Source organism: Pecten maximus, chromosome 2 (genome assembly GCF_902652985.1).
Source record: "Pecten maximus chromosome 2, xPecMax1.1, whole genome shotgun sequence".
Lineage (NCBI taxonomy): Eukaryota > Metazoa > Mollusca > Bivalvia > Pectinida > Pectinidae > Pecten > Pecten maximus.
Genome location: NC_047016.1, coordinates 3,178,250 through 3,205,387, shown reverse-complemented (window position 1 = coordinate 3,205,387; position 27,138 = coordinate 3,178,250). Strand labels below are relative to the sequence as shown.

At 37.4% G+C, this 27,138-nt stretch overlaps 2 protein-coding genes across 9 annotated transcripts in view; one reads left to right on the top strand and one right to left on the bottom strand.

The window, feature by feature from the left end:
* Nucleotides 1-24,175, bottom strand: part of LOC117340541 — a 76,450-nt gene extending 52,275 nt beyond the window's left edge. The window contains exons 1-10 of the mRNA XM_033902303.1: nucleotides 24,060-24,175; nucleotides 22,086-22,281; nucleotides 21,627-21,771; nucleotides 20,780-20,791; nucleotides 17,060-17,308; nucleotides 16,676-16,784; nucleotides 15,514-15,525; nucleotides 11,920-11,943; nucleotides 7,561-7,700; nucleotides 6,956-7,021 (exon numbers count right to left, since the gene is read on the bottom strand). Of these exons, the coding sequence (XP_033758194.1) occupies nucleotides 6,956-7,021; nucleotides 7,561-7,700; nucleotides 11,920-11,943; nucleotides 15,514-15,525; nucleotides 16,676-16,784; nucleotides 17,060-17,308; nucleotides 20,780-20,791; nucleotides 21,627-21,771; nucleotides 22,086-22,251 (923 nt within the window). The 5' untranslated portion in view covers nucleotides 22,252-22,281; nucleotides 24,060-24,175. The remainder of the gene's footprint in view (nucleotides 1-6,955; nucleotides 7,022-7,560; nucleotides 7,701-11,919; nucleotides 11,944-15,513; nucleotides 15,526-16,675; nucleotides 16,785-17,059; nucleotides 17,309-20,779; nucleotides 20,792-21,626; nucleotides 21,772-22,085; nucleotides 22,282-24,059) is intronic.
* A 192-nt stretch (nucleotides 24,176-24,367) lies between these two features.
* LOC117345119 (endophilin-B1-like) overlaps nucleotides 24,368-27,138 on the top strand; it is a 108,618-nt gene continuing 105,847 nt past the window's right edge. For all 8 annotated transcript variants that reach the window (XM_033908109.1, XM_033908098.1, XM_033908139.1 and 5 more), the window contains exon 1: nucleotides 24,368-24,489. In XM_033908109.1, coding sequence (XP_033764000.1) covers nucleotides 24,415-24,489 — 75 coding nt within the window. In that variant the 5' untranslated portion in view covers nucleotides 24,368-24,414. The remainder of the gene's footprint in view (nucleotides 24,490-27,138) is intronic.

Below are 27,138 nucleotides of genomic sequence, written 5' to 3'. Positions count from 1 at the left end.
TAAGTCAGACAAGATTACAGTTTGGTGGTGTATAAGTCAGACTAGGTTACAGTTTGGTGGTGTATAAGTCAGACTAGGTTACAGTTTGGTGGTGTATAAGTCAGACAAGATTACAGTTTGGTGGTGTATAAGTCAGACAAGATTACAGTTTGGTGGTGTATAAGTCAGACAAGATTACAGTTTGGTGGTGTATAAGTCAGACTAGGTTACAGTTTGGTGGTGTATAAGTCAGACTAGGTTACAGTTTGGTCGTGTATAAGTCAGACAAGATTACAGTTTGGTCGTGTATAAGTCAGACAAGATTACAGTTTGGTGGTGTATAAGTCAGACAAGATTACAGTTTGGTGGTGTATAAGTCAGACTAGGTTACAGTTTGGTGGTGTATAAGTCAGACTAGGTTACAGTTTGGTCGTGTATAAGTCAGACAAGATTACAGTTTGGTCGTGTATAAGTCAGACTAGGTTACAGTTTGGTCGTGTATAAGTCAGACAAGATTACAGTTTGGTGGTGTATAAGTCAGACAAGATTACAGTTTGGTCGTGTATAAGTCAGACTAGGTTACAGTTTGGTCGTGTATAAGTCAGACAAGATTACAGTTTGGTCGTGTATAAGTCAGACAAGATTACAGTTTGGTCGTGTATAAGTCAGACAAGATTACAGTTTGGTCGTGTATAAGTCAGACTAGGTTACAGTTTGGTCGTGTATAAGTCAGACAAGATTACAGTTTGGTCTAGTATAAGTCAGACTAGGTTACAGTTTGGTCGTGTATAAGTCGGACAAGATTACAGTTTGGTGGTGTATAAGTCAGACAAGATTACAGTTTGGTGGTGTATAAGTCAGACAAGATTACAGTTTGGTCGTGTATAAGTCAGACAAGATTACAGTTTGGTCGTGTATAAGTCAGACAAGATTACAGTTTGGTGGTGTATAAGTCAGACAAGATTACAGTTTGGTGGTGTATAAGTCAGACAAGATTACAGTTTGGTGGTGTATAAGTCAGACAAGATTACAGTTTGGTGGTGTATAAGTCAGACAAGATTACAGTTTGGTCGTGTATAAGTCAGACAAGGTTACAGTTTGGTGGTGTATAAGTCAGACAAGATTACAGTTTGGTCGTGTATAAGTCAGACAAGATTACAGTTTGGTCGTGTATAAGTCAGACAAGATTACAGTTTGGTGGTGTATAAGTCAGACAAGATTACAGTTTGGTGGTGTATAAGTCAGACTAGATTACAGTTTGGTGGTGTATAAGTCAGACAAGATTACAGTTTGGTCGTGTATAAGTCAGACAAGATTACAGTTTGGTGGTGTATAAGTCAGACAAGATTACAGTTTGGTGGTGTATAAGTCAGACTAGATTACAGTTTGGTCGTGTATAAGTCAGACAAGATTACAGTTTGGTGGTGTATAAGTCAGACAAGATTACAGTTTGGTGGTGTATAAGTCAGACAAGATTACAGTTTGGTGGTGTATAAGTCAGACTAGGTTACAGTTTGGTGGTGTATAAGTCAGACTAGGTTACAGTTTGGTGGTGTATAAGTCAGACAAGATTACAGTTTGGTGGTGTATAAGTCAGACTAGGTTACAGTTTGGTCGTGTATAAGTCAGACAAGATTACAGTTTGGTGGTGTATAAGTCAGACAAGATTACAGTTTGGTGGTGTATAAGTCAGACTAGGTTACAGTTTGGTGGTGTATAAGTCAGACAAGATTACAGTTTGGTCGTGTATAAGTCAGACAAGATTACAGTTTGGTGGTGTATAAGTCAGACAAGATTACAGTTTGGTGGTGTATAAGTCAGACAAGATTACAGTTTGGTCGTGTATAAGTCAGACAAGATTACAGTTTGGTCGTGTATAAGTCAGACAAGATTACAGTTTGGTGGTGTATAAGTCAGACAAGATTACAGTTTGGTGGTGTATAAGTCAGACAAGATTACAGTTTGGTCGTGTATAAGTCAGACAAGATTACAGTTTGGTGGTGTATAAGTCAGACAAGATTACAGTTTGGTGGTGTATAAGTCAGACTAGGTTACAGTTTGGTGGTGTATAAGTCAGACTAGGTTACAGTTTGGTGGTGTATCAGTCAGACAAGATTACAGTTTGGTGGTGTATAAGTCAGACTAGGTTACAGTTTGGTGGTGTATAAGTCAGACAAGATTACAGTTTGGTGGTGTATAAGTCAGACAAGATTACAGTTTGGTCGTGTATAAGTCAGACAAGATTACAGTTTGGTCAGACAAGGTTACAGTTTGGTGGTGTATAAGTCAGACAAGATTACAGTTTGGTTGTGTATAAGTCAGACAAGATTACAGTTTGGTCAGACAAGGTTACAGCTTGGTGGTGTATAAGTCAGACTAGATTACAGTTTGGTCGTGTATAAGTCAGACAAGATTACAGTTTGGTTGTGTATAAGTCAGACAAGGTTACAGTTTGGTGGTGTATAAGTCAGACAAGATTACAGTTTGGTGGTGTATAAGTCAGACAAGGTTACAGTTTGGTGGTGTATAAGTCAGACAAGATTACAGTTTGGTGGTGTATAAGTCAGACAAGATTACAGTTTGGTGGTGTATAAGTCAGACTAGATTACAGTTTGGTCGTGTATAAGTCAGACAAGATTACAGTTTGGTTGTGTATAAGTCAGACAAGATTACAGTTTGGTCAGACAAGATTACAGTTTGGTCGTGTATAAGTCAGACAAGATTACAGTTTGGTGGTGTATAAGTCAGACAAGATTACAGTTTGGTGGTGTATAAGTCAGACTAGGTTACAGTTTGGTCGTGTATAAGTCAGACAAGGTTACAGTGTGGTTTATGTATGAGTCAGACAGGTTCAGTTTGTACACTAAGACCTTTTATAAAAGGTGAATATTGTAAAATGTGAGCAGCTGTTTTCCTAATTTTCAATAGCTTGCATAAAACCGGATAATGTCAGGAACTGCAATAACTTGATACTAAAATATAGCCGAGCCAGGATATAGTAAAAAGGAATACTAAAAAAATATAAGCAATTTAATGCTTGCCTCCAAGGAGTAGTTTAACCTTAAGAGTTTGTACATAATAATCTATACGTAGAGCCTATAGTGTATGTTCACATCTGTAGGTATAATTCTAACCTATACATAGAGCCTAGTGTATGTTCACATCTGTAGGTATAATTCTATTAGACAATAATCTCGGATGGTACCTGTGGGATGTAATTACACAGATAAAGGCGCCTCACAAAGGTCACACGATTTCCAGACATGACATGTACGTCCAATTACTGTACAAGAAATTTAATGACATCACATTCATGTGGTAAAGGGAATCATTCTCTTACACAGTTTGAAGCATTTGTGACAACCTTGCTGAAAGTTAATTATCACTTGGCACACACTAGTCTGTTTGTTTCACCAATTATAAAATGGCTGCAACAATAAAGTAGCAGTAAACAACTTTAATTTGCTTGTGACAACTTTGCTTACAGTAATTTACAGCAAATTCAAGAATATGCGGTTGGCCAAAATCTATTAACATAAAACCACAAACTTTGCAGCATATTACAAAAAACATTAACTTGATAACAAGAGGCCGGGGAGGACTGTATCACTCACTTGGACATTTCAATGATTATAGCAAAACACCATGCAAGGACCGTGACCTTTGATCCCGATGACCTTGAATTTTGGTCTATTGACTCCTTGTTTAATTCTGACCAGCAAAATATTCATCAGCAGAAAGATACAAAGTTTGGCCTTGATATTTGACCTAATGACAATGACCTTAGACATTGATTTTTTGACATGAGTATGCGGTTTTGTAAACTGAAAATCTTGACTTAATTTTATTTTAATTGGTCAATAAATACTAAAGTTGATAACCAGGCACTAAATTAGTGGAGAGATAGACAGCGGACAGACAGATGGGTTTACGGGCACACAGAGTTATTTATAAAGGGCATCTGCAATCTCTCCAATATGGAACCTTAAATTAAGACAAAATCTTGTCTTTCCTGTAACAGAATGATTTAAAGAAATAGCTGAAATTCCTCTATTTTACCTCACCACTCCGGGGTCATAGACCCACACTTTGCATAAAATGAATTTCCAGTAAACCAAAGGATGTTTTGGAATGAATTTGAACATAATACTGTCATTGAAAGAGAATAAGAATTTAAAATATTTACCATATTGAACCCCACTTTTCATACCCTTAGGGTCCTGCCTCACCATTTATGCAAAATGGGTTTACCTTCACTAATGCATGCTTCAGACCAAACCTGGACCAAATCAAGGAAGGATTTAAAAAAAAATGCTAAACTTCCCCATTAGGCACCATGCCTCAGGCCCCACACCTCAGGCACCATACCTCTTAGGCCCCACACCTCAGTCAACACACCTCAGGCACCACACCTCAGTCAACACACCTCAGGCCCCACATCTCAGGCACCACACCTCAGTCAACACACCTCAGGCCCCACATCTCAGGCACCACACCTCAGGCCCCACACCTCAGGTACCACACCTCAGGCCCCACACCTCAGCCACCACACCTCAGTCAACACACCTCAGGCCCCACATCTCAGGCACCACACCTCAGGCCCCACACCTCAGGTACCACACCTCAGGCACCACACCTCAGGCACCACACCTCAGGCACCACACCTCAGGCACCACACCCCAGGCACCACACCTCAGCCACCACACCTCAGGCCCCACACCTCAGGCCCCACACCTCAGGCCCCACATGTAAGGCCCCACACCTCAGCCACCACACCTCAGCCACCACACCTCAGGCCCCACACCTCAGGCACCACACCTCAGGCACCACACCTCAGGCCCCACACCTCAGGCCCCACACCTCAGGCCCCACACCTCAGGCACCACACCTCAGGCCCCACACCTCAGGCACCACACCTCAGGCACCACACCTCAGGCCCCACATGTCAGGCCCCACACATCAGGCACCATACCTCTTAGGCCCCACACCTCAGTCAACACACCTCAGGCCCCACACCTCAGGCCCCACACCTCAGTCACCACACCTCAGGCACCACACCTCAGGCCCCACATGTCAGGCCCCACACATCAGGCACCATACCTCTTAGGCCCCACACCTCAGTCAACACACCTCAGGCACCACACCTCAGGCACCACACCTCAGGCCCCACATCTCAGGCACCACACCTCAGTCAACACACCTCAGGCACCACACCTCAGGCACCATACCTCAGGCCCCACATCTCAGGCACCATACCTCTTAGGCCCCACACCTCAGTCAACACACCTCAGGCACCACACCTCAGCTACCACCCCTCAGGCACCACACCTCAGGCCCCACATCTCAGTCTCCACACCTCAGACCCCACATCACAGGCCCCACACCTCAGGCACCACACCTCAGGCACCACACCTCAGGCCCCACATGTCAGGCCCCACACATCAGGCACCATACCTCTTAGGCCCCACACCTCAGTCAACACACCTCAGGCACCACACCTCAGGCACCACACCTCAGGCATCACACCTCAGGCCCCACACCTCAGGCACCACACCTCAGTCTCCACACCTCAGGTACCACACCTCAGGCCCCACACCTCAGGCACCACACCTCAGTCTCCACACCTCAGACCCCACATCACAGGCCCCACACCTCAGGCCCCACACCTCAGGCCCCACACCTCAGGCACCACACCTCAGGCCCCACACATCAGGCACCACATCTCAGGTACCACACCTCAGCCACCACATCTCAGTCTCCACACCTCAGGCACCACACCTCAGTCTCCACACCTCAGGCACCACACCTCAGGCACCACACCTCAGGCCCCACATGTCAGGCCCCACACCTCAGGCCCCACACCTCAGGCCCCACACCTCAGGCACCACACCTCAGGCCCCACACCTCAGGCCCCACACCTCAGGCACCACACCTCAGCCACCACATCTCAGTCTCCACACCTCAGGCACCACACCTCAGGCACCACACCTCAGTCTCCACACCTCAGGCACCACACCTCAGCCACCACACCTCAGGCACCACACCTCAGGCACCACACCTCAGCCACCACACCTCAGCCACCACACCTCAGGCACCACACCTCAGCCACCACACCTCAGGCCCCACACCTCAGGCACCACACCTCAGTCTCCACACCTCAGGCACCACACCTCAGCCACCACACCTCAGCCACCACATCTCAGGCACCACATCTCAGGTACCACACCTCAGGCACCACACCTCAGGCACCACACCTCAGGCACCACACCTCAGTCTCCACACCTCAGGCACCACACCTCAGCCACCACACCTCAGGCCCTACACTTTAGGCTCCACACCTCAGCCACCACATCTCAGGCACCACACTTTAGGCTCCACACCTCAGGCACCACATCTCAGGCCCCACACCTCAGCCACCACATCTCAGGCACCACACTTTAGGCTCCACACCTCAGGCACCACATCTCAGGCACCACACTTCAGGCACCACACCTCAGGCCCCTCAGGGTTAATCACTTGTATGATTTTGAATCACCACTACCTTAGCTAAGGTATACTTTCAGCAATATAGCCAAATTGCCCCATTTTGGCCCTGCCTCTCAGTCCCTTTGGGTGTCAGTCCCACCATTTGTACAAAATATTTTGAATCCAACGGTCAAATTAATTTTTACAAATTCAAATCATTGATTATAAAATCTTTGAAGATTCTGTTGGTGTACGATGGACAAAGATATCACTGTGTGGCATTAGCTCACCTTGGTCCTTATGAAAAGGTGAGCTAAAAATCGATGTATACATCTTAATCATTCATAGTAATAGTTTCATAGATTTAAAAACCATCATAGAACTACTTTACTCAAGAATTGCTGGCCAATGCCTCAGAGGTTTAAAAAAAAAAAGAAAGAAAAACACCGAAGTTGCGGTTGGTAATCATCATGTTATATATTGGGTCACTGTAGTATTATGACTGACTCACCTCTGTTTGGCATGATCCAACACCTTGACCAGGATATCTCGAGGAAGATCAAGCAAATCGTCAATTCTACAGGGCAAAGCAACAAAACCACACGACGTACATAAACGACAGTAGTTAAACATCCCTTCACCGTTAGATCAACAAACAAATTATCATTTGATGCTGCATTAGTTACACAAGTCACTTACATATAGAATTAGATAGCACATATATTGGACAGGTACACATGTTTTTAAATAATTTATGTAATATATGTACAGTGTATATAAGATACAATCTATAATATTAGGTATCACAGTACATATTATAGAACACAAGATAGGATGTGTATTAATCAAAGGGAGATAACCCCTACCACAAACCCCTTCTTTATACTGTGTTGCTTGTGTTCATATTGTGATACATTTTCTAAGGTTCAATTTTGTATTATATTCACAAATAACCTTCACCATTTTAAAACACTTCAAATCAAATAAAAAGCACACCAAAATTTGTAGCATTTGATATTTAAAGTTAAATAAACATTTATAGCAAACCATGTGTGAAAAATAATCTTCTTTTCAATGGTTTCACATTTTATGTGATGTAAAAGGGAAACATGGAACCTGAAGTATGCACATCCTCCTATTGTACCTACCCATCTGTATCTAGCTGCTGTCCTCCCATGGGCAGAATTACCGATGCTCGAATAAGGGGTACGGCGATTGTACATGCTGTATGTCGGTGATGTCACGGCACGTTTTTTCTGTAATCAATCATAAATACAACCTAATGACTATTAAGTAATAGATAAGTATTACAACATTTAAATATGTCTGAACAATTTGTGGGATTTCAAAATGTTTTAATGAGAATTACATTTTATCAAAAGATTGATACTCACCAAGTTTAAAATGATTGAAAAATTGTGATATACTGTATCAGTGAAAATAAAAGATTTCCTGTGACTAAACCTAGTTCAGATTCCAGCAAATGGTTCACATTAATACAAAATAGTCATCTTTCTAGATCTATGAATTTGAAACTGAGTACATTTCTTTTTCAGTTTTCGAAGCATATAGTGTTGGTTATTGATAAACTATATGTTTTGTTAGATACCATAAACATCAGGGCACACCATCACCTGGAAATGAGTTTGACTTTTACTGTTTCTGTAAAATGTTTGACATCAATATTTACATCAAACATCAATCTATCACTTCACTAAGAATATAATGTAGTCACACACCGGTCCCATTGACAAATTACTGAATAAACTATGATATACTCACTTCCATTCCCACACATATAAACAACTACTCTACAACAATAACGATCACAACACAGGGAGATACAGGGTAACACTGGGTAACACAGGGAGATACAGGGTAACACAGGGAGATACAGGGTAACACAGGGAGATACAGGGTAACACAGGGAGATGCAAGGTCACACAGAGAGATACAGGGTAACACAGGGAGATACAGGGTAACACAGGGAGATACAGGGTAACACAGAGAGATACAGGGTAACACAGAGAGATGCAGGGTAACACAGGGAGATACAGGGTGACACAGGGAGATACAGGGTTACACAGGGTAACACAGGGAGATACAGGGTAACACAGGGAGATACAGGGTGACACAGGGAGATACAGGGTAACACAGGGAGATACAGGGTAACACAGGGAGATACAGGGTGACACAGGGAGATACAGGGTAACACAGGGAGATACAGGGTAACACAGGGAGATACAGGGTAACACAGGGAGATACAGGGTAACACAGGGAGATACAGGGTAACACAGGGAGATACAGGGTCTCGATACAGGGTAACACAGGGAGATACAGGGTAACACAGGGAGATACAGGGAGATACAGGGTAACACAGGGAGATACAGGGTAACACAGGGAGATACAGGGAGATACAGGGTAACACAGGGAGATACAGGGTAACACAGGGAGATACAGGGTAATATAGGGAGATACAGGGTAACATAGGGAGATACAGGGTAACACAGGGAGATACAGGGTAACACAGGGTAACACAGGGAGATGCAAGGTCACACAGAGAGATACAGGGTAACACAGGGAGATACAGGGTAACACAGAGAGATACAGGGTAACACAGAGAGATACAGGGTAACACAGGGAGATACAGGGTGACACAGGGAGATACAGGGTGACACAGGGTAACACAGGGTGACACAGGGAGATACAGGGTAACACAGAGAGATACAGGGTAACACAGGGAGATACAGGGTGACACAGGGAGATACAGGGTAACACAGGGAGATACAGGGTAACACAGGGAGATACAGGGTCTCGATACAGGGTAACACAGGGAGATACAGGGTAACACAGGGAGATACAGGGTAATATAGGGAGATACAGGGTAACATAGGGAGATACAGGGTAACACAGGGAGATACAGGGAAACACAGGGAGATACAGGGTAACACAGAGATACAGGGTAACACAGGGAGATACAGGATAACACAGGGAGATACAGGGAGATACAGGGTAACACAGGGAGATACAGGGTAACACAGGGTAACATAGGGTAACACAGAGATACAAGGTAACACAGGGAGATACAGGGTAACACAGGGAGATACAGGGTAACACAGGGTAACACAGAGATACAGGGTAACACAGGGAGATACAGAGAGATACAGGGTAACACAGGGAGATACAGGGTAACACAGGGTAACACAGGGATACAAGGTAACACAGGGAGATACAGGATAACACAGGGAGATACAGGGTGACACAGGGAGATACAAGGTAACACAGGGAGATACAGGGAAACACAGGGAGATACAGGGTAACACAGGGTACACAGGGAGATACAGGGTAACACAGGGTAACACAGAGATACAGGGTAACACAGGGAGATACAGGATAACACAGGGAGATACAGGGAGATACAGGGTAACACAGGGAGATACAGGGTAACACAGGGTAACACAGAGATACAGGGTAACACAGGGAGATACAGGATAACACAGGGAGATACAGAGAGATACAGGGTACACAGGGAGATACAGGGTAACACAGGGAGATACAGGGTAACACAGGGTAACACAGAGATACAGGGTAACACAGGGAGATACAGGATAACACAGGGAGATACAGGGTGACACAGGGAGATACAGGGTAACACAGGGAGATACAGGGAAACACAGGGAGATACAGGGTAACACAGGGTAACACAGAGATACAGGATAACACAGGGAGATACAGGGAGATACAGGGTAACACAGGGATATACAGGGTAACACAGGGAGATAAAGGGTAACACAGGGAGAATATTGGTAAGTAACCTGATATAATACTTAAATCTAATTTTCAACAAATTTCAAATAAACAATACAGTTGGCTCACTATAACTCAGGTTTTATTAACTACTAAAGCAAGGTACACAACAATAATAAAAGTGAAGGTCGGAGGAATCAACAAAAGAAATATCAGGATCAAAAATTAATTCTTTCTAGAAATAATTCAAAATCTTTAGTCTTCAAATAATATTCAAAGGCAAGTTGAGCTGTCTCAACAGGTTGCAATAGTTAGTAATGAGATCAATTAAAACAAGAGTTGAACAGTTATAATCTAACAATAGTGCTGTAACGGTAACTCATACTACATCTACTATCAAATAATGAAATAAACTAAGACAAGGACAGGTCATCATGGGCCCCATCGTATGACAAGGAAGCAAAATATGCATCATACACATCCATCTCCATATCTGTTTGGCTAACGGAAATGAAAATATTGGTATAAAACTCTTTTGTTCGACTTGATTTGCTGTATTTAAATCCTAAATACACCCCCCACTAAGAACCAGGGTCAGAGATACACTTTGTCTTTGACCTTTGGAACCATTAATGTCCTTTACCCTTGACCCAGTAATCTTGATCTTTGGAAAGTTGAATTCTTCTTTAATTCTGACCAACTTTACTTCATAATTTCTTCAGAAAATGTTAATTAGAAATAACATACAAAATGCAACCTTGACTTTTGACCTAGTGACCCTGACCTTTGATCAGTTGACTTGTTCCTTTAATATAAATTCTAACTAAATTAATTCTGACCAACATTGCTTGATAAAAATTGTAACAAAATGTTCATCTGTAAAAAAATTGACTTTTACTTTTGATCCAATGACTTCAACCTTCAATCAGTTGAATTCTTGTTTTACTTTGGCTAAATTTGCTTCAAGATATCAAAGCAAAATGTTTACACAAGCAAAAAAAATACTGAATCTTTTAATGTTGAAATCCAATATGGCTGAATAGCAGTCATTTTGAATCTGATCTGTCCAAAAATTACCAAGCAGAACAAGGTTGCATGGGGAATCACACAGCAAAATTTTTAAAACATCCATTTACTTCCATCAATATTGTGTAAAAGAAATAAAAATATGGACAAATGGACGGGGACGAAAAGAAGGATGGACGGACGGATGGACAACATGATTACTATATAAGGTACCTGCAGGGCTGTAATAGATATTGTAGTGATAAACATGGCCTTTCCTCACCCACTAATAACACATCTGAAGGCTGATTTTATCTTTAGTCAGTTTGGTAGATTTACCTTCCATCTTTTATAAAAGTTTATAAGTATGATATTGTAGGGAAGCTCACACAGCTCTGACATTATAACACTGTGGTGGTAAGGAGGATGGAGGGATTGCAAGGTGATCAAGGAGAACATGCAAGGTATTCAAATCAGAGGTGGATATTGACAAACTTCTATACATGCATTCAACTCAGACTTGATAATACAAAAAAGTGCGCAAATAGGTGCAGTACAACTAATGACTAAACAAGGAGAAATAAAATACTTCTGAGTGACAAGTTAAAACTAGAGGGTTCTACAGTCAGGTAAGTAGACATTGAACAAGCTTGTCTCCTTATTAGGCAGACTACATGATGTTATCATAGAGACTATATAGGTACAGGGTATACACAAATCTACCTTCAGTACCGGCCAGCTGTCAGCCTGTATGGAAATCAATGTTCACATACATTAACATTTTACAGATCAGTGTGATGATTGCTTTAGAGAATCAAAAATGGTGAAAAAGAAAATGTTATTGTTTTGATCAGTTTCAATTAATGCAAATTAGGTAAATAAAAGACAAAAAAGCCAAGAAAAAGTGAAACATGTATGTCTGTGCTCCGACACAAACGGAGCTTAAAGTTCAAAACATGTCAAAAGCTGTAACAAAAATAGTTTAATTTTTCCATTTGACTACACTAAGTGTTTTATACTCACTTGGTCCAGAATAACACATTACTGATATTGTAACTTCAATTGCTGTATTTTTACTAGTCTTTTTTTATGAATCTATTATTAGTTTATTGTATTTCAGAAATATAACTATTATCAAAAGTACAGCTATTAGCGCTTTGAGAAATGTCTAATTATTCATTACTATGCCACAAGTTTATTTAACAGATTACAGGTTCTCTCTTGAACAACAACTTTTTAAATCATACCGTAATATAGGTTTTATCAATTGAAAATAACACAGACTAAAATCCATTGTAAAACACTATAAACCATTCCAACCAATGAGAGATTTCACTAAATTAGATTTTTCAACCATATTAGATACTAAAAAAATTAAAACTAAAATAGGTTTCTAATTAAGACAATTAAAACTAAACTAAACCATGAATACTAAAGAAAAAGACTGGTAAGTTTGATGTAAGAAGTTATACATATTAGGAATCTCTCTACTGATTGGAATGTAGCAATAATCAACTACTCATACACAACCAATTAGTTCCTCGACAACTCAACGTTAGACTTTGAGATTAAAGGTCCATTTGACCTTGTTATAAACTAGAACTATAAATTAATATAGGGAACAGTAACCATGCAATGTATGTTGTAATCTATCTTGGTAAATCTAATTATCTTATATCTAATACTGCGGTATTCTTAAATATCTGCTCCCTTAAAACTGTAACCTGACATTATATAGACACAAAGAGGGAGGTTTTGACCCTGTGGGTTCAGGAGGGATACAAATCTAGCTTTATCCTGGATACAGGCTGTTTCTATAGCTTTTTCCTGGATACAGGCTGTTTCTATAGCTTTATCCTAGATACTGCCTTTTTCTACAGCTTTATCCTGGATACAGGCTGTTTCTATAGCTTTTTAATCCTGGATACAGGCTGTTTATATAGCTTTATCCTGGATACAGGCTGTTTCTATAGCTTTATCCTGGATACAGGCTGTTTCTATAGCTTTATCCTGGATACAGGCTGTTTCTATAGCTTTATCCTGGATACAGGCTGTTTCTATAGCTTTATCCTGGATACAGGCTGTTTCTATAGCTTTATCCTGGATACAGGCTGTTTATATAGCTTTATCCTGGATACAGGCTGTTTCTATAGCTTTATCCTGGATACAGGCTGTTTCTATAGCTTTATCCTGGATACAGGCTGTTTCTACAGCTTTATCCTAGATACAGGCTGTTTCTATAGCTTTATCCTGGATACAGGCTGTTTCTACAGCTTTATCCTAGATACAGGCTGTTTCTATAGCTTTATCCTGGATACAGGCTGTTTCTATAGCTTTATCCTGGATACAGGCTGTTTCTATAGCTTTATCCTGGATACAGTCTGTTTCTATAGCTTTATCCTGGATACAGGCTGTTTCTATAGCTTTATCCTGGATACAGGCTGTTTCTATAGGTTTTTCCTGGATACAGGCTGTTTCTATAGGTTTTTCCTGGATACAGGCTGTTTCTATAGCTTTATCCTGGATACAGGCTGTTTATATAGGTTTTTCCTGGATACAGGCTGTTTCTATAGCTTTATCCTGGATACAGGCTGTTTCTATAGCTTTATCCTAGATACTGCCTTTTTCTATAGTTTTATCCTGGATACAGGCTGTTTCTATAGCTTTATCCTAGATACTGCCTTTTTCTATAGTTTTATCCTGGATACAGGCTGTTTCTATAGCTTTATCCTAGATACTGCCTTTTTCTATAGTTTTATCCTGGATACAGGCTGTTTCTATAGCTTTATCCTAGATACTGCCTTTTTCTATAGTTTTATCCTGGATACAGGCTGTTTATATAGCTTTATCCTGGATACAGGCTGTTTCTATAGCTTTTTCCTGGATACAGGCTGTTTCTATAGCTTTATCCTGAAATCAGGCTGTTTATATAGCTTTATCCTGGATACAGGCTGTTTATATAGCTTTATCCTGGATACAGGCTGTTTCTATAGCTTTTTCCTGAATACAGGCTGATTCTATAGCTTTATCCTGGAAACAGCCTTATTCTAAGGTTGTATAAAGTAAATAAGATTCCATGATATGTACATTATATATTCTATAATTGCCTCCTGTTAATGAGATCTGATACTAGAGTGCAACATAATTATATACTAAACTTTGTCTGCATGTCAGTCACAACACTTACTCCAGTGATTCATCGGGAATCATAATTAAGGTAGAATTTATTTCAGGATGGAAAACCTGGATTCCTCACCCAATACAGGCGTGATGTACATGTATTGTGTAATTTCTGATTCCATTAGTAATGAGTCACACCTAAAGAAAATCTCTAATCCTATTAACAAGTCGACCATCACCAATATTCTACTTCCACCATTTCAAGTTCAGTTTACCTCATATAACTTAGTATTGGTATATCTTAAACTGTCCGGCTGTATAACAAAGGTAAATTGTGATACTCAGGTAGATATAAAAAAGTACAAATTAATCATATTTATAGCTACTAAAGATGTAGTTACTATAGATCTATAAATTCATTATAGTGCCCGTCATTAACAGCACAGTTTTGTAATTAAATGGTAATTAAACTTATCATTATTACATTTCTGATCCTAACTTATACAGTAATGGATCACCTGAAGTCGGTTGGGTCTTCAGTGTTGAGGATGGACAGAGTAAACCCTCACTATAGCTCATTGATAAATCACACGATAATCGAGGTAGGCTAGTATATTAACTTTAGAATGTCAACATGATGGTAAGTAAACCTGTCAACCTTACCTTTTTAAGGGAGGTTCAATTTCATACTCTAAATTTAGTTGGCAAGTATGCATGCATTCAGTTAAGTCAGAAATAATGCAGGGGGAATAACTCTTCTTTGTTTTGATTTTATAAAGACTGTTTTAAAATTGTCTCACTAGTAATACATACTGACAAACATTTAATTGTTTCTATTGTTACACTGTCAAATATTATGTCATTTTTTTTATATAATAATTTACTTCAATATATGGACATAAGATTTGTTATTACAATTTACTTTTTAAAATGATTGATGTCAAATTAAACCATATTTAAATACAAAAAAAAAAATCTTAATATAACAATAAAAAAAAATGTGCTGAAAATTTGTAGAATATAAAATATTACTTAACAGATAAGATCTGAAAGCAGTGATGGTGACTTGTTGCTAAGTAGATAATGTATTCTAGAGTAGATAATGAGATGTACCCGGGTATAAAGTTAATAATGGTCAGTGGGTTGGTGCTCTACTTGTGTTACAATTAATGGTGACTGAGTACTGTAACTTATTACCCTGACTGATGGCTGAAAACAACAACAGGTAAACAATCATATGTAAACAATCGGAGGTAATCATCAATCGAGAGAGAAATACAGCATGCTATCATGTCAGCCAAACAACAAAACATGAATATGACTTCTGAAGCTCAACAATTTTTAATTGTCCTTAATCTATTTTGAAAAAAAAACATCATAGTTATTGTCACTTGACCAATAATATTTTAGTCCCTAAAACTCAAAACAAATTCGAAATCTTACATATTAATCTTATATCACAATGAAGATTTATATCTTATCTCAGAGAGTTTATATCTTATCTTACAGGATTTATATCTTATCTTACAGGATTCATATCTTATCTTACAGGATTAATATATTATCTTACAGGATTTATATCTTATCTCAGAGGATTTATATATTATCTTACAGGATTTATATCTTATCTTACAGGATTTATATCTTATCTTACAGGTTCTATATCTTATCTTACAGGATTTATATCTTATCTCAGAGGATTTATATCTTATCTTACAGGATTTATATCTTATCTTACAGGATTTATATCTTATCTTACAGGATTTATATCTTATCTTACAGGTTCTTTCTCTTATCTTACAGGATTTATATATTATCTTACAGGATTTATATATTATCTTACATGATTTATATATTATCTTACAGGTTTTATATCTTATCTCACAGGATTTTTATATTATCTTACAGCATTTATATCTTATCTCAGAGGATTTATATCTTATCTTACAGGATTTATATCTTATCTTACAGGATTTATATCTTATCTTACAGGATTTATATCTTATCTTACAGGATTTATATCTAATCCCAGATGACTTATATCTTATCTCACAGGATTTAAATCTAATCCCAGATGATTTATATATTATATCACATGATTTATATCTTATCTCAAAACAGAATTTATATATTATCTTACATTTTATAAATCAGATAGCATTATTCAGAATTTTAACTGAACACCAATACATGGATGAAGACTACTGCAGAAAGTATACATTTTTACACAATTTGTACAGAAGAGAAATCAAAATTCCCTGTCTTAAGTTAGCCTTTGCACAATTAAACAAAAACAGTAAAACAAATTAGTCAACCTCTTTGAGGTGCATTGTTTATAGTCACAATGAAGTGTACTTACAGATCTGGCCTGCATGTAGCGTTCATACTCATAATGACGCGGAATCATATCCTCTGTCATGTCCTTCACAAGAACTTTTCTTGAGGCATTCATTTGGCTTATAGAGGATCTACAAAGGAGTTAGAGGCAAGTTTTATACAAATTGAAATGTTAACACAGTAATAAATATCTGAAGAGTCTTATAGCTTTACAGATTAAATTTTAAAGCAAGAAATATTTCAAAGAAAAAATAACCTCAGTACCTATAAATCTGTATTATTATTGAAGGAAATGGCAGTGAGATCTTACTGTTGATCGGCTGTATTATTATTGAAGGAAATGACAGTGAGATCTTACTGTTGATCGGCTTTATTATTATTGAAGGAAATGACAGTGAGATCTTACTGTTGATCGGCTGATTTTTCACTACGAGGAGTCCTGCCCTTGCCATTGGGGACCCATACATAATACTGTTTGGCTATAAAGGTGTCATCCCAGGTACTGTTGAGATCCTCAAGGTCAAATACCTCCTGGACCTCAACATACTTGAGGTTGCGACGATTCATCTGGTCCTGCTGTCGCTGCTGTTTGGAGCGAGGGTCCATATTGTGGATCACAGGGGTGCTGGCTGGGGCTGTTAGTCGCAGGCCAGTACTAAAACGAAGAAATGATGACGGTAAATCATAGGCAAGATATATATATATATATAGAATAAAACTTGTAGATACTTTGTGTACGTTAGTGAAACACAACAGTTGTCGTGTTGAATTTATATTTTTAAACTATATATATATATATACATATATGTGTGACTTTTACAATAATGACTTGTATCTAGTCCTTCAATAAAAACTCAATATTCACAGCAAGTTGAAGATTTCATTATTCTAAAATCTTGTGTAGAATTCTTAAAACAGATTAACATTTACTGTTTACATTATATAAAAATTACATGTGAAAGTGTCAAATTACTTGTCCTTTTCAAACAACTGTTTTAATCTTTTCATTTCATTACTTTATATACATTTTACAGGTACATGTATAAATCACATCATTTCAGGCACATATAATTTTATACAGTGTGTATAGAGTTAAAAAAAAAATGAAAATATGTGAGTATATAATTCCAATAAAACTCAACCATACATACATGTATTTAAAAAGGCTACAATAAAGAAGCTGTGCATGAAGAAAATGTTGATAAACCCAATTCCAATTAATTATATATATTCAATGATTTGTAAAGTGGAGTTTTAAGTTTAAAAGTCAATCATGTGATTATTTACTTGTCACCAGAGTGCATATTCAGGGTACAAATTTATATATTTTGTGTTCATCAAAATTACAAAAAAAAAAGAACAAAAAAAAAATCCCCTCAAGTCCGTGTAAATCCATTGAATTGTGAAAAATGTATAAAACTTACCTGAATGTTACCTTCTTTTTTCTTAGTTTGAAATGTGAATTAAAATAGTCTTGTTTATTTCTCCTAGTACAAACTATAGGCTGCTCAGCCCTGGCACTACAGTATCAACAGTAGACTGGCTAAATGGTGATCAGTGTGTGATCCATGGGTAAAATAAAGCCAAACTATTATTATAGGGGAAATGTGTAAACAGGGATGGTCATATCTTATTGAGACAGAGAGATGTGTAAACAGGGAAGGTCATATCTTATACAGACAGACAGGTGTGTAAACAGGGATGGTCATATCTTATTGAGACAGACAGATGTGTAAACAGGGATGGTCATATCTTATACAGACAGACAGATGTGTAAACAGGGATGGTCATATCTTATACAGACCGACAGATGTGTAAACAGGGATGGTCATATCTTATTGAGACAGACAGATGTGTAAACAGGGATGATCATATCTTATACAGACAGACAGATGTGTAAACAGGGATGGTCGTATCTTATACAGACAGACAGATGTGTAAACAGGGATGGTCATATTTTATACAGACAGACAGATGTGTAAACAGGGATGGTCATATCTTATTGAGACAGACAGATGTGTAAACAGGGATGGTCATATCTTATACACACAGGTGTGTAAACAGGGATGGTCATATCTTATACAGACAGACAGATGTGTAAACAGGGATGGTCATATCTTATACACACAGGTGTGTAAACAGGGATGGTCATATCTTATACAGACAGACAGATGTGTAAACAGGGATGGTCATATCTTATACAGACAGACAGATGTGTAAACAGGGATGGTCATATCTTATTGAGACAGACAGATGTGTAAACAGGGATGGTCATATCTTATACAGACAGACAGATGTGTAAACAGGGATGGTCATATCTTATTGAGACAGACAGATGTGTAAACAGGGATGGTCATATCTTATACACACAGGTGTGTAAACAGGGATGGTCATATCTTATACAGACAGACAGATGTGTAAACAGGGATGGTCATATCTTATACAGACAGACAGATGTGTAAACAGGGATGGTCATATCTTATACAGACAGACAGATGTGTAAACAGGGATGGTCATATCTTATTGAGACAGACAGATGTGTAAACAGGGATGGTCATATCTTTTACAGACAGACAGATGTGTAAACAGGGATGGTCATATCTTATACAGACAGACAGATGTGTAAACAGGGATGGTCATATCTTATACAGACAGACAGATGTGTAAACAGGGATGGTCATATCTTATACAGACAGACAGATGTGTAAACAGGGATGGTCATATCTTATTGAGACAGACAGATGTGTAAACAGGGATGGTCATATCTTATACAGACAGACAGATGTGTAAACAGGGATGGTCATATCTTATTGAGACAGACAGATGTGTAAACAGGGATGGTCATATCTTATACAGACAGATGTGTAAACAGGGATGGTCATATCTTATACAGACAGACAGATGTGTAAACAGGGATGGTCATATCTTATTGAGACAGACAGATGTGTAAACAGGGATGGTCATATCTTATACAGACAGACAGAAAAAAATGTCTAGAATTCCTCAACACCCATATCTACACACACTTTCCACTCCTTTTTTTTCTATCAAGCTTTTGATGGAATTAAGGGGTGAAGATATCAAACCGATAAAACAAAAGTAAAATGCTGTATGATTAAAGTAAACACGACAATTATTACAAACCACACACAGCAAATCATGATCAGGGTTCTCCGTAACTTGAATCCATGACACTATAAACACTAATTCTACATCTAGCTCTGCATATGATACAATATTAAAATAAATTCTACATAATATGATTCATCAAAATTATTTCCATCTAATCTAGTGATTTGAAGTGATTATTTTACTTTAATTTCCTTAGGATCATATCAAAAATTGTTCTTATTAAAATGAATCTGAATGACATTGTATAATCAAACTTTATATATATTATCTACATTATAATTATTGAATCTATTACGGTCATATGATCTACAATGTCCATGTGTAAAATGTATGTTCAGTTTACAGGGAAACTACACTAAAGGAAAATAAATGAACTGATAAAATACCTTACATTGTTTTGTTATCACTATATCATAATCATAATTACCATAAAGAGATAATGACTATTGTTTTCTGTCAACTCATACCAATACTAGTAATTACCTGATTTTCAACATATAAAAATTGTATTTCTTGCTTAATTAATATTCAAGGTAAAATAAAGTTTCCGTGTTTTTCATTACACATCAATTAAAACAGACATTAATGTTATTTTGAGTAAATATTGTAGACCCTACATGATTAAACTATAAGTAAGTATATTGTAGACCCTACATGATTAAACCGTGAGTAAATATTGTAGACCCTACATGATTAAACTATGAGTTAATATTGTAGACCCTATGAGTTTAAACTATGAGTTAATATTGTAGACCCTATGAGTTTAAACTATGAGTAAGTATATTGTAGACCCTATGAGTTTAATCTATGAGTAAGTATTGTAGACCCTATGAGTTTAAACTATATGAGTAAAACAATTAACGTTTTTGTGGTATGTTTGATAGAGAGAACTCCTACAATCTACAATGGAAATTATCAAACCGACTTTTCGGTATTGAAATCAGAAAAGTGGCGGAGAACCCTGTAGGTAGCACAGTTGTATAGCAGTCCTCACCTCTGATAGGGTCTAAGGGGAGATAATCAATGAAAGCATGCAATCACTAAATGAGACAAAGAGTTTAATAAGATGCCAAATTTCCGAAGAAAGATATGTGGACTACTTTTTTCTGATTTTAGATTCTATAGATAAAATAAAAAGGTAAAAAAAATTGAAAATTCAATTACAGGAATTCATCAAATATAGTAGATCGATAAGACATGATAAATGTCTACACTTAATTAGAATACAGGCGAATGAAATCTTTCATAAAAAAAAATTCTTTTTATGTACTGCCATAATTTCCGTTACTTAAATTGTAATCTTAAAATAAGATTAGTGGCAGTTGTAGGTGAGGTAGATACACCAGCAAATGAATTGTCTGACAGTTCAGTTTTAACAGATATATATGTATATGGTATATATAATCCTTGATACATAAGTGGACAGTTAAAAAACTCTACTATATATCATGAAAGAGTTTAGAAAAAACAGGCATGAATGTGTTTTTTATCTAATATGATTTTGTTTATCATGCAAAGATGAAATAACATGCCAATTCAATAAAATCACTAACAACAAAATCAAACAGGATTTCAACACACTGATCTAAATCGACAGCATGCAAAAATAAATCAATCAAAGGACTTAAACATTACCTACAACAATAGTTTAGTACAAGCTGGTTTTACACCTAAATAGTCTGATATGTATATATTACTTTTATCCAGGTAAAGTTTGTTCAAGTTCAGCAGGTAAATCTCCCTTATTTGAACTATTTTTCAGAAAAGACATGTATATGGGCCTGATTTTATGAAATCATGCTGATCCCCTTTAGTTTTCTTTATCAGGGATATAGCTGTACCTGGTCTTGGTCATCTGTGATGGTAGGTTGGGTACAGAAGTAGCTCGGACATTGTTAGGCTGATTGGTGTGATACATAGGGTAATGGTCTCCTGAGTCCTCCCCATAGTCTGACAGCATGTTACACACCTTCACTGTTGGCAAATCTGGAGAAAATTTAAATCATATGTAATTCAATGAAAATCAAAACACTTACAGCCATACAAAATAATTTAAGATTCTGATGTTTGTACAGATAGTATTAATAAACTTATTATGGAATGTAATTCGCTGTCCATCTTCTAACACATAAGCATTTATTATCTGACAATATTTTTCAGTAAACAATATAATTCTTATGTACAGTACTCAAATTTGAAAGCAAGATATGATAGTTACATTACTGTTAAAAAAAAGTTTTTTCAATTAAATAGCTTTGAAATAATGAAGAGCTGAAATTTTTTTATGATAAATATAATACCTGTTTCAATTTCCTCCCGTGGTGGAAGTTTTTCCAGTTTGCGAGGGATGTTTTTGACACGTCGATTTGTGGACTGCCAACACGCTGGGTGTTGACATAGAGGACCACATGCAGTTTCATCCTCATGGTAAACCTGCTGTGGTCCCCGTGAATTATACTTCATCATCTTGAATATTCCTTAATGTTTACCATTTATCTGAAAGTTACAGAAAGTAGAGTTAACTTTGTTTTCATCGACACATGCCCAACCACACACATTATTACTTGTACTGAGATGTTAAACCATGTCATTACATTATTTAGATATAATAATTAAGCTGGTATTAAAGGCATGTCATTGTGACCTGTAATTTTGCATTTTGTCAAGTTTACTGGGGGATAGTTCATTAAAACTAGACACTTAAATAATGATATAGGGAAGCTTCAGTAATAATATTTGTCAGCATTGTCATTTTTTCTGGTGGAGTCAACTGTTACACTGGCAGGATGTTTTACTATGGTGTAGCTTGTACATCTCATCAGGATTTTGTCCAAAACAAGAGAGGGATTCACCGAAAATGGGTTGCATGACAGAAATATGTTCATAGTTTGTGGGCATGTACATACAAAAGCATGACATACATTGTAAAATTTCTGCATCAATTGATTCAATATGGGAAGAATTGACAAATGCTCGAAATTTTGGTTTTTGCAAAGCCTGGACGGTACAGATATACCTTGATATAACGTTACATGTAAAATTACATGAAGGTATCCAGCTATGTACAATGTACAGTCGAACCCACTTCATTTGAAATCGGATATATTAAAATATCGTTTAATTTGAAGTGAAATAAAATCCCCGTCCAAATGCCTTCTTTGTCTTTGTATTGTTTCATCGGTTATTTTGAAATCGGTTTATTTGAAATATCGCTTTATTTGAAAGGAAATTATTGCCCCGGTAATGCTAAACCATTGTTTAGGTATCGCTTAAATTGAAAGTCGCCACGACTGGCTTAGATTATATAATTACGGCCGTTACGGTACGTGCTTCCGATCAATAGATAGGTAAAAATGAAATTCTGATTTACACAATACAAATAAATTGTGACTTTTAATCATTAAATGCGTTCGTTATGAGCATGAATCTGTATTTGTTTACGAACATACCTTGAGGGACAAGCTTATTTTGGCTTCTGCTACATATATACATCGAAATTGACTCTCATTTAACTACACACGAGACAATTACAAATGACGAGGCCATTCTTAGGGATTCGACAGAAAATGATAACAACATAACCAGAACAGTGATATTGACAACAACCCTCAAACAATTGAAAATCCATCTATCATTGACGCACATGTCCGATTTCAGACGGTAGTTTCTTGGAAAGTAGCCCGGATGTATCGGAAACTGTTCTCACGCTTGTCCGCGAACTCAACATAAACAAAAACAAGCAAAAGTCGAAGACTTCTCCTGTCGAACTTAACATTATTTTTAATAAACTGTGAAACTATTATCATTTTGGAACCGATTGTAAATACTAAGTAAAATCAACTACAGTGTATATTGAACAATGGTGTGGTGTTTGTGGTGTACTGAAATGTCGGCAAAAGGCTGGATCCCGGTTATATTGAAAACCGGTTAATTTGAAGTATTTTTCCATTCTCCGAGCATTTCAATATAACCGGGTTCGACTGTATTTGTAAACAAGTATTGAAGTAATTATAAATAAACAATAAACAGTGCTAAAATACAGTACAGTACACAAATTCATGATTTATAAATATAAAGTAAATGTTACTACCTTTAATATATTATTTTTGTCCTTGACTGTCCAGGTATAAATGTGCCACATTTACAGTGGGGCTAATGGGAGAGTGCCAGCTTAGCTTATCAGACCCTGTGTTTACAATCTCGAAACTATCCAGCGAATATTAAACAGTAAATTAAGATAATGTAATCAAACCTGTTGGCAGAAACAATCTTACTTAATTCTTCATCAGACCGAAATTCCATAATATGGTGTTTTGAATGCATGAGGCTTTTTACAAGCCTAACTACACTACATGATTATCATCTCATTGATTAAAGCCGCCATTTTGAAACAACTTCTTGGCAACTTGAAAGGCTCGGGGTGAATGGAAAAGCTTCATTTTGTAATGATAAAAGTATTAATTAAATCAACAAAAACAAGAGTGTCTCTAGTTTAAAAATCTTTAAAGATACTTGAAATAGAACATATGGATTTTTTTTATAGTTTGCCATGTGTAATATTTCATTCAATGCGGATAACCCGGAAGTGATTGGCCTGTCGGAAATTGATTTTTAGTGTCTGGTTAATGGATGCAAAACGTTGAGCGCTTCAAGATGAAAAAGTTTGCAGCAGACGCAGGCACACTATTCAACAGAGCAGTACAGGTATTGAAATGATAGTGTATTTGTCATTCGGTGAAGATATATGCTTATTCCATTATCAAAATACCATCAAAAACGTTCACGCCCCCTCAATCTGTCAATCTGACTCAGTCTCTGGGATCGCTTTCCTTTTCACAAGGACCACTGTGCACGTAATATTGTGTCAGGGCGTATAATGTCATGATTCATCAGCATTTTACCTGTGTGAAATCTAGTCGAGATATTTCAAAGAAATCAGGAAAGCAACTTTACGGAGTTGTCATGCTTTTGTAAGCTTGATAATAATTCCAACATTTATTCAGTATTAACCGCGTACAAACGCAGACTACATTTTTTCACTTATTAATATATGTTCGTTAGTAATAGTGACTCTATCAGGGAAACTACTCGGCTTACCATACACTCAAATATGTTTCATTTCAGGGGCGAGAATATATACAGGCTATAGTCTGGTAAAAATAATATAAAAAAATAACATAACATTGTTGGCACGTTGGCAGGCTCCAAAACATTTTGATCATTTGCCAGTTTATGATCAGCTATACAGCTGTTTAAAGCTTGAGGAATTTCAAACCAAATCTAGTGACAGCAGTTTAAGGATTTTTATTGTTTTTTTGAGGAAATAGTACAGATAAAAATTTTAAGAAGGTTGACAGACTTGGAGGGTGTCATAAATGTGCCTTAGCTTGAGCAAATTGCGAACTCTTCGCTGAACTCAACACCACACAAAGATATATAAGATATTGCTGAACATGCAAAAATTGATTAGAATTAAATAAGCTATTGGTATCTCTCTCCGGGATCGGATCGAAAAAGTTCATGCTCGTATCTCTCACCATATTCACACTTCGCGCTCCCTCCCAGTGCATCTCCACACCACCTAATGCAAGGGGAAGTCCTTCGCCCTTCTACTCCGTCAACCTTCTCCCTGGTGGGAGTGCAACACTGCCTATATGGTCCCAGGGCTTGTTCTCACTGGTTTGAAATGACGTCTTTTTCCTTAATTTGTGAAGAAAATTGGTGAATTGGGAAATACTTTTTCAGGAGTAAACTGCAAATTTTGTAGCGAAACTGGACTGGGCTGAGCAACATGGCTAGGTAGATGAAATGGTGAGAGTGTCTAGAGTTAGGAGGTCTAGAGTTAGAGTCCTGTCTGGGTGTTGTGTTTTACCTCTCCTGTTACATTTGGTGCCAAACTTAAATATATAAATACCCATGGAAATTGGTATATTGGTCTTGTCTGTATCTAAGGAGTCGAAAACTTTGTTGAAGGAGCTGGAATGTAGCTTAATTGAACTGCAGAAGATGAGCACATATGGGTAGAGCGTCCACCTAGAGTTTGGAGGTCCAAGTCAAGTTATTACATTTTCCCCACTGAGTGAGTCGGAGTGTTACATAGAATGGATTTAAGCATTCAAGCCCCCTGGATTAAATGGATTCAAGGGTTTCCAGCATCATATAGAATCTTCCATTTACAACTCCAAAATATTCATCATTGATGAAGAAAGAATGTATAAAGAAATAATTGATTAAAACTGGTTTATTTCACTGGAACAGCTAGGCTGGAAATCATTAATTATTAAAGCTGTTTCCTGTTTGCAACTCAAAATTGTCAATTACATTGATATTGTCCACATCAATAACAGGGCGTATCTGTATGTGTAGAATGCTAATTATATAATGCTTGGAAGTGCTCATTGTATTGGTCATTGTGGATCTCAGGAAGATCTTGATTCTCACGTAGCACTGAATGAATTATTGTATTAACACATCAAATTAAATCAAAGTGTTCTGGTCCCATTGCCGTTGGTAATTTTAGTGAGGCCCACATGAAAAGTACAAGTCTAGACTCAAAATAGCCTAGTCCTAAAAATCACTGACCTAGCTGGTAATGCTGAGCTGACTAATGTATTATCAAAACATCTACAACTTTAACAGGCACTATAATGAAACAATGACAAATTTATTTTCTTTCAAATTGGAAATTTTTACATAATACACATTTTCTTGGACTTTTGAAAAAAATCTGTGTAGAGCCAATGTTAGGATTCTGATTACAGGAAATACCTGGTAATGAGTTAACTTTTACTGTAATTTTGTAACTTTTACTGTAATTTTGTATTAGGTGAAGGATCTCTGTGTACAAGTAAGTATTTGTCCCTGGGTTAAGGTTTATATCTTAGTATTTTGGGACAAATATTGATTTTGATGCTGATGCTTATCATTATCCGTGACTGAACATAAGCACACTGACAAAGCTTCCTTTACCATGAACAAAAACCCACAGTAGATTTAGTCAAAAACGCCTAAGCTTTTTGGCATTTGGAAAAGGTTTGCAAAGTTGCATTTCTCAAAACAGCTGGTGGGGTTTTTGTTTGTTTTTTTTTTAATTTTTAATTTTACTTGATTGATTTTCAATTATCAGTCATCAATGTTTAACTTATCATTTTGTGTATTTATACAGTTGTTAGTCAAATTCTGGACATAAAGTGTAATCATTAATTACATATTTGACTTACAGTAGAACCATCAATAAGTAGAATCATTAATTACATTCAAGTGACTAATACTTTACTATCTGATATGTATACCTAGCTAATTACCGTTAAACTATGTAGTCTTCAGAAACAAGGACATTCAGAAAATGACAGG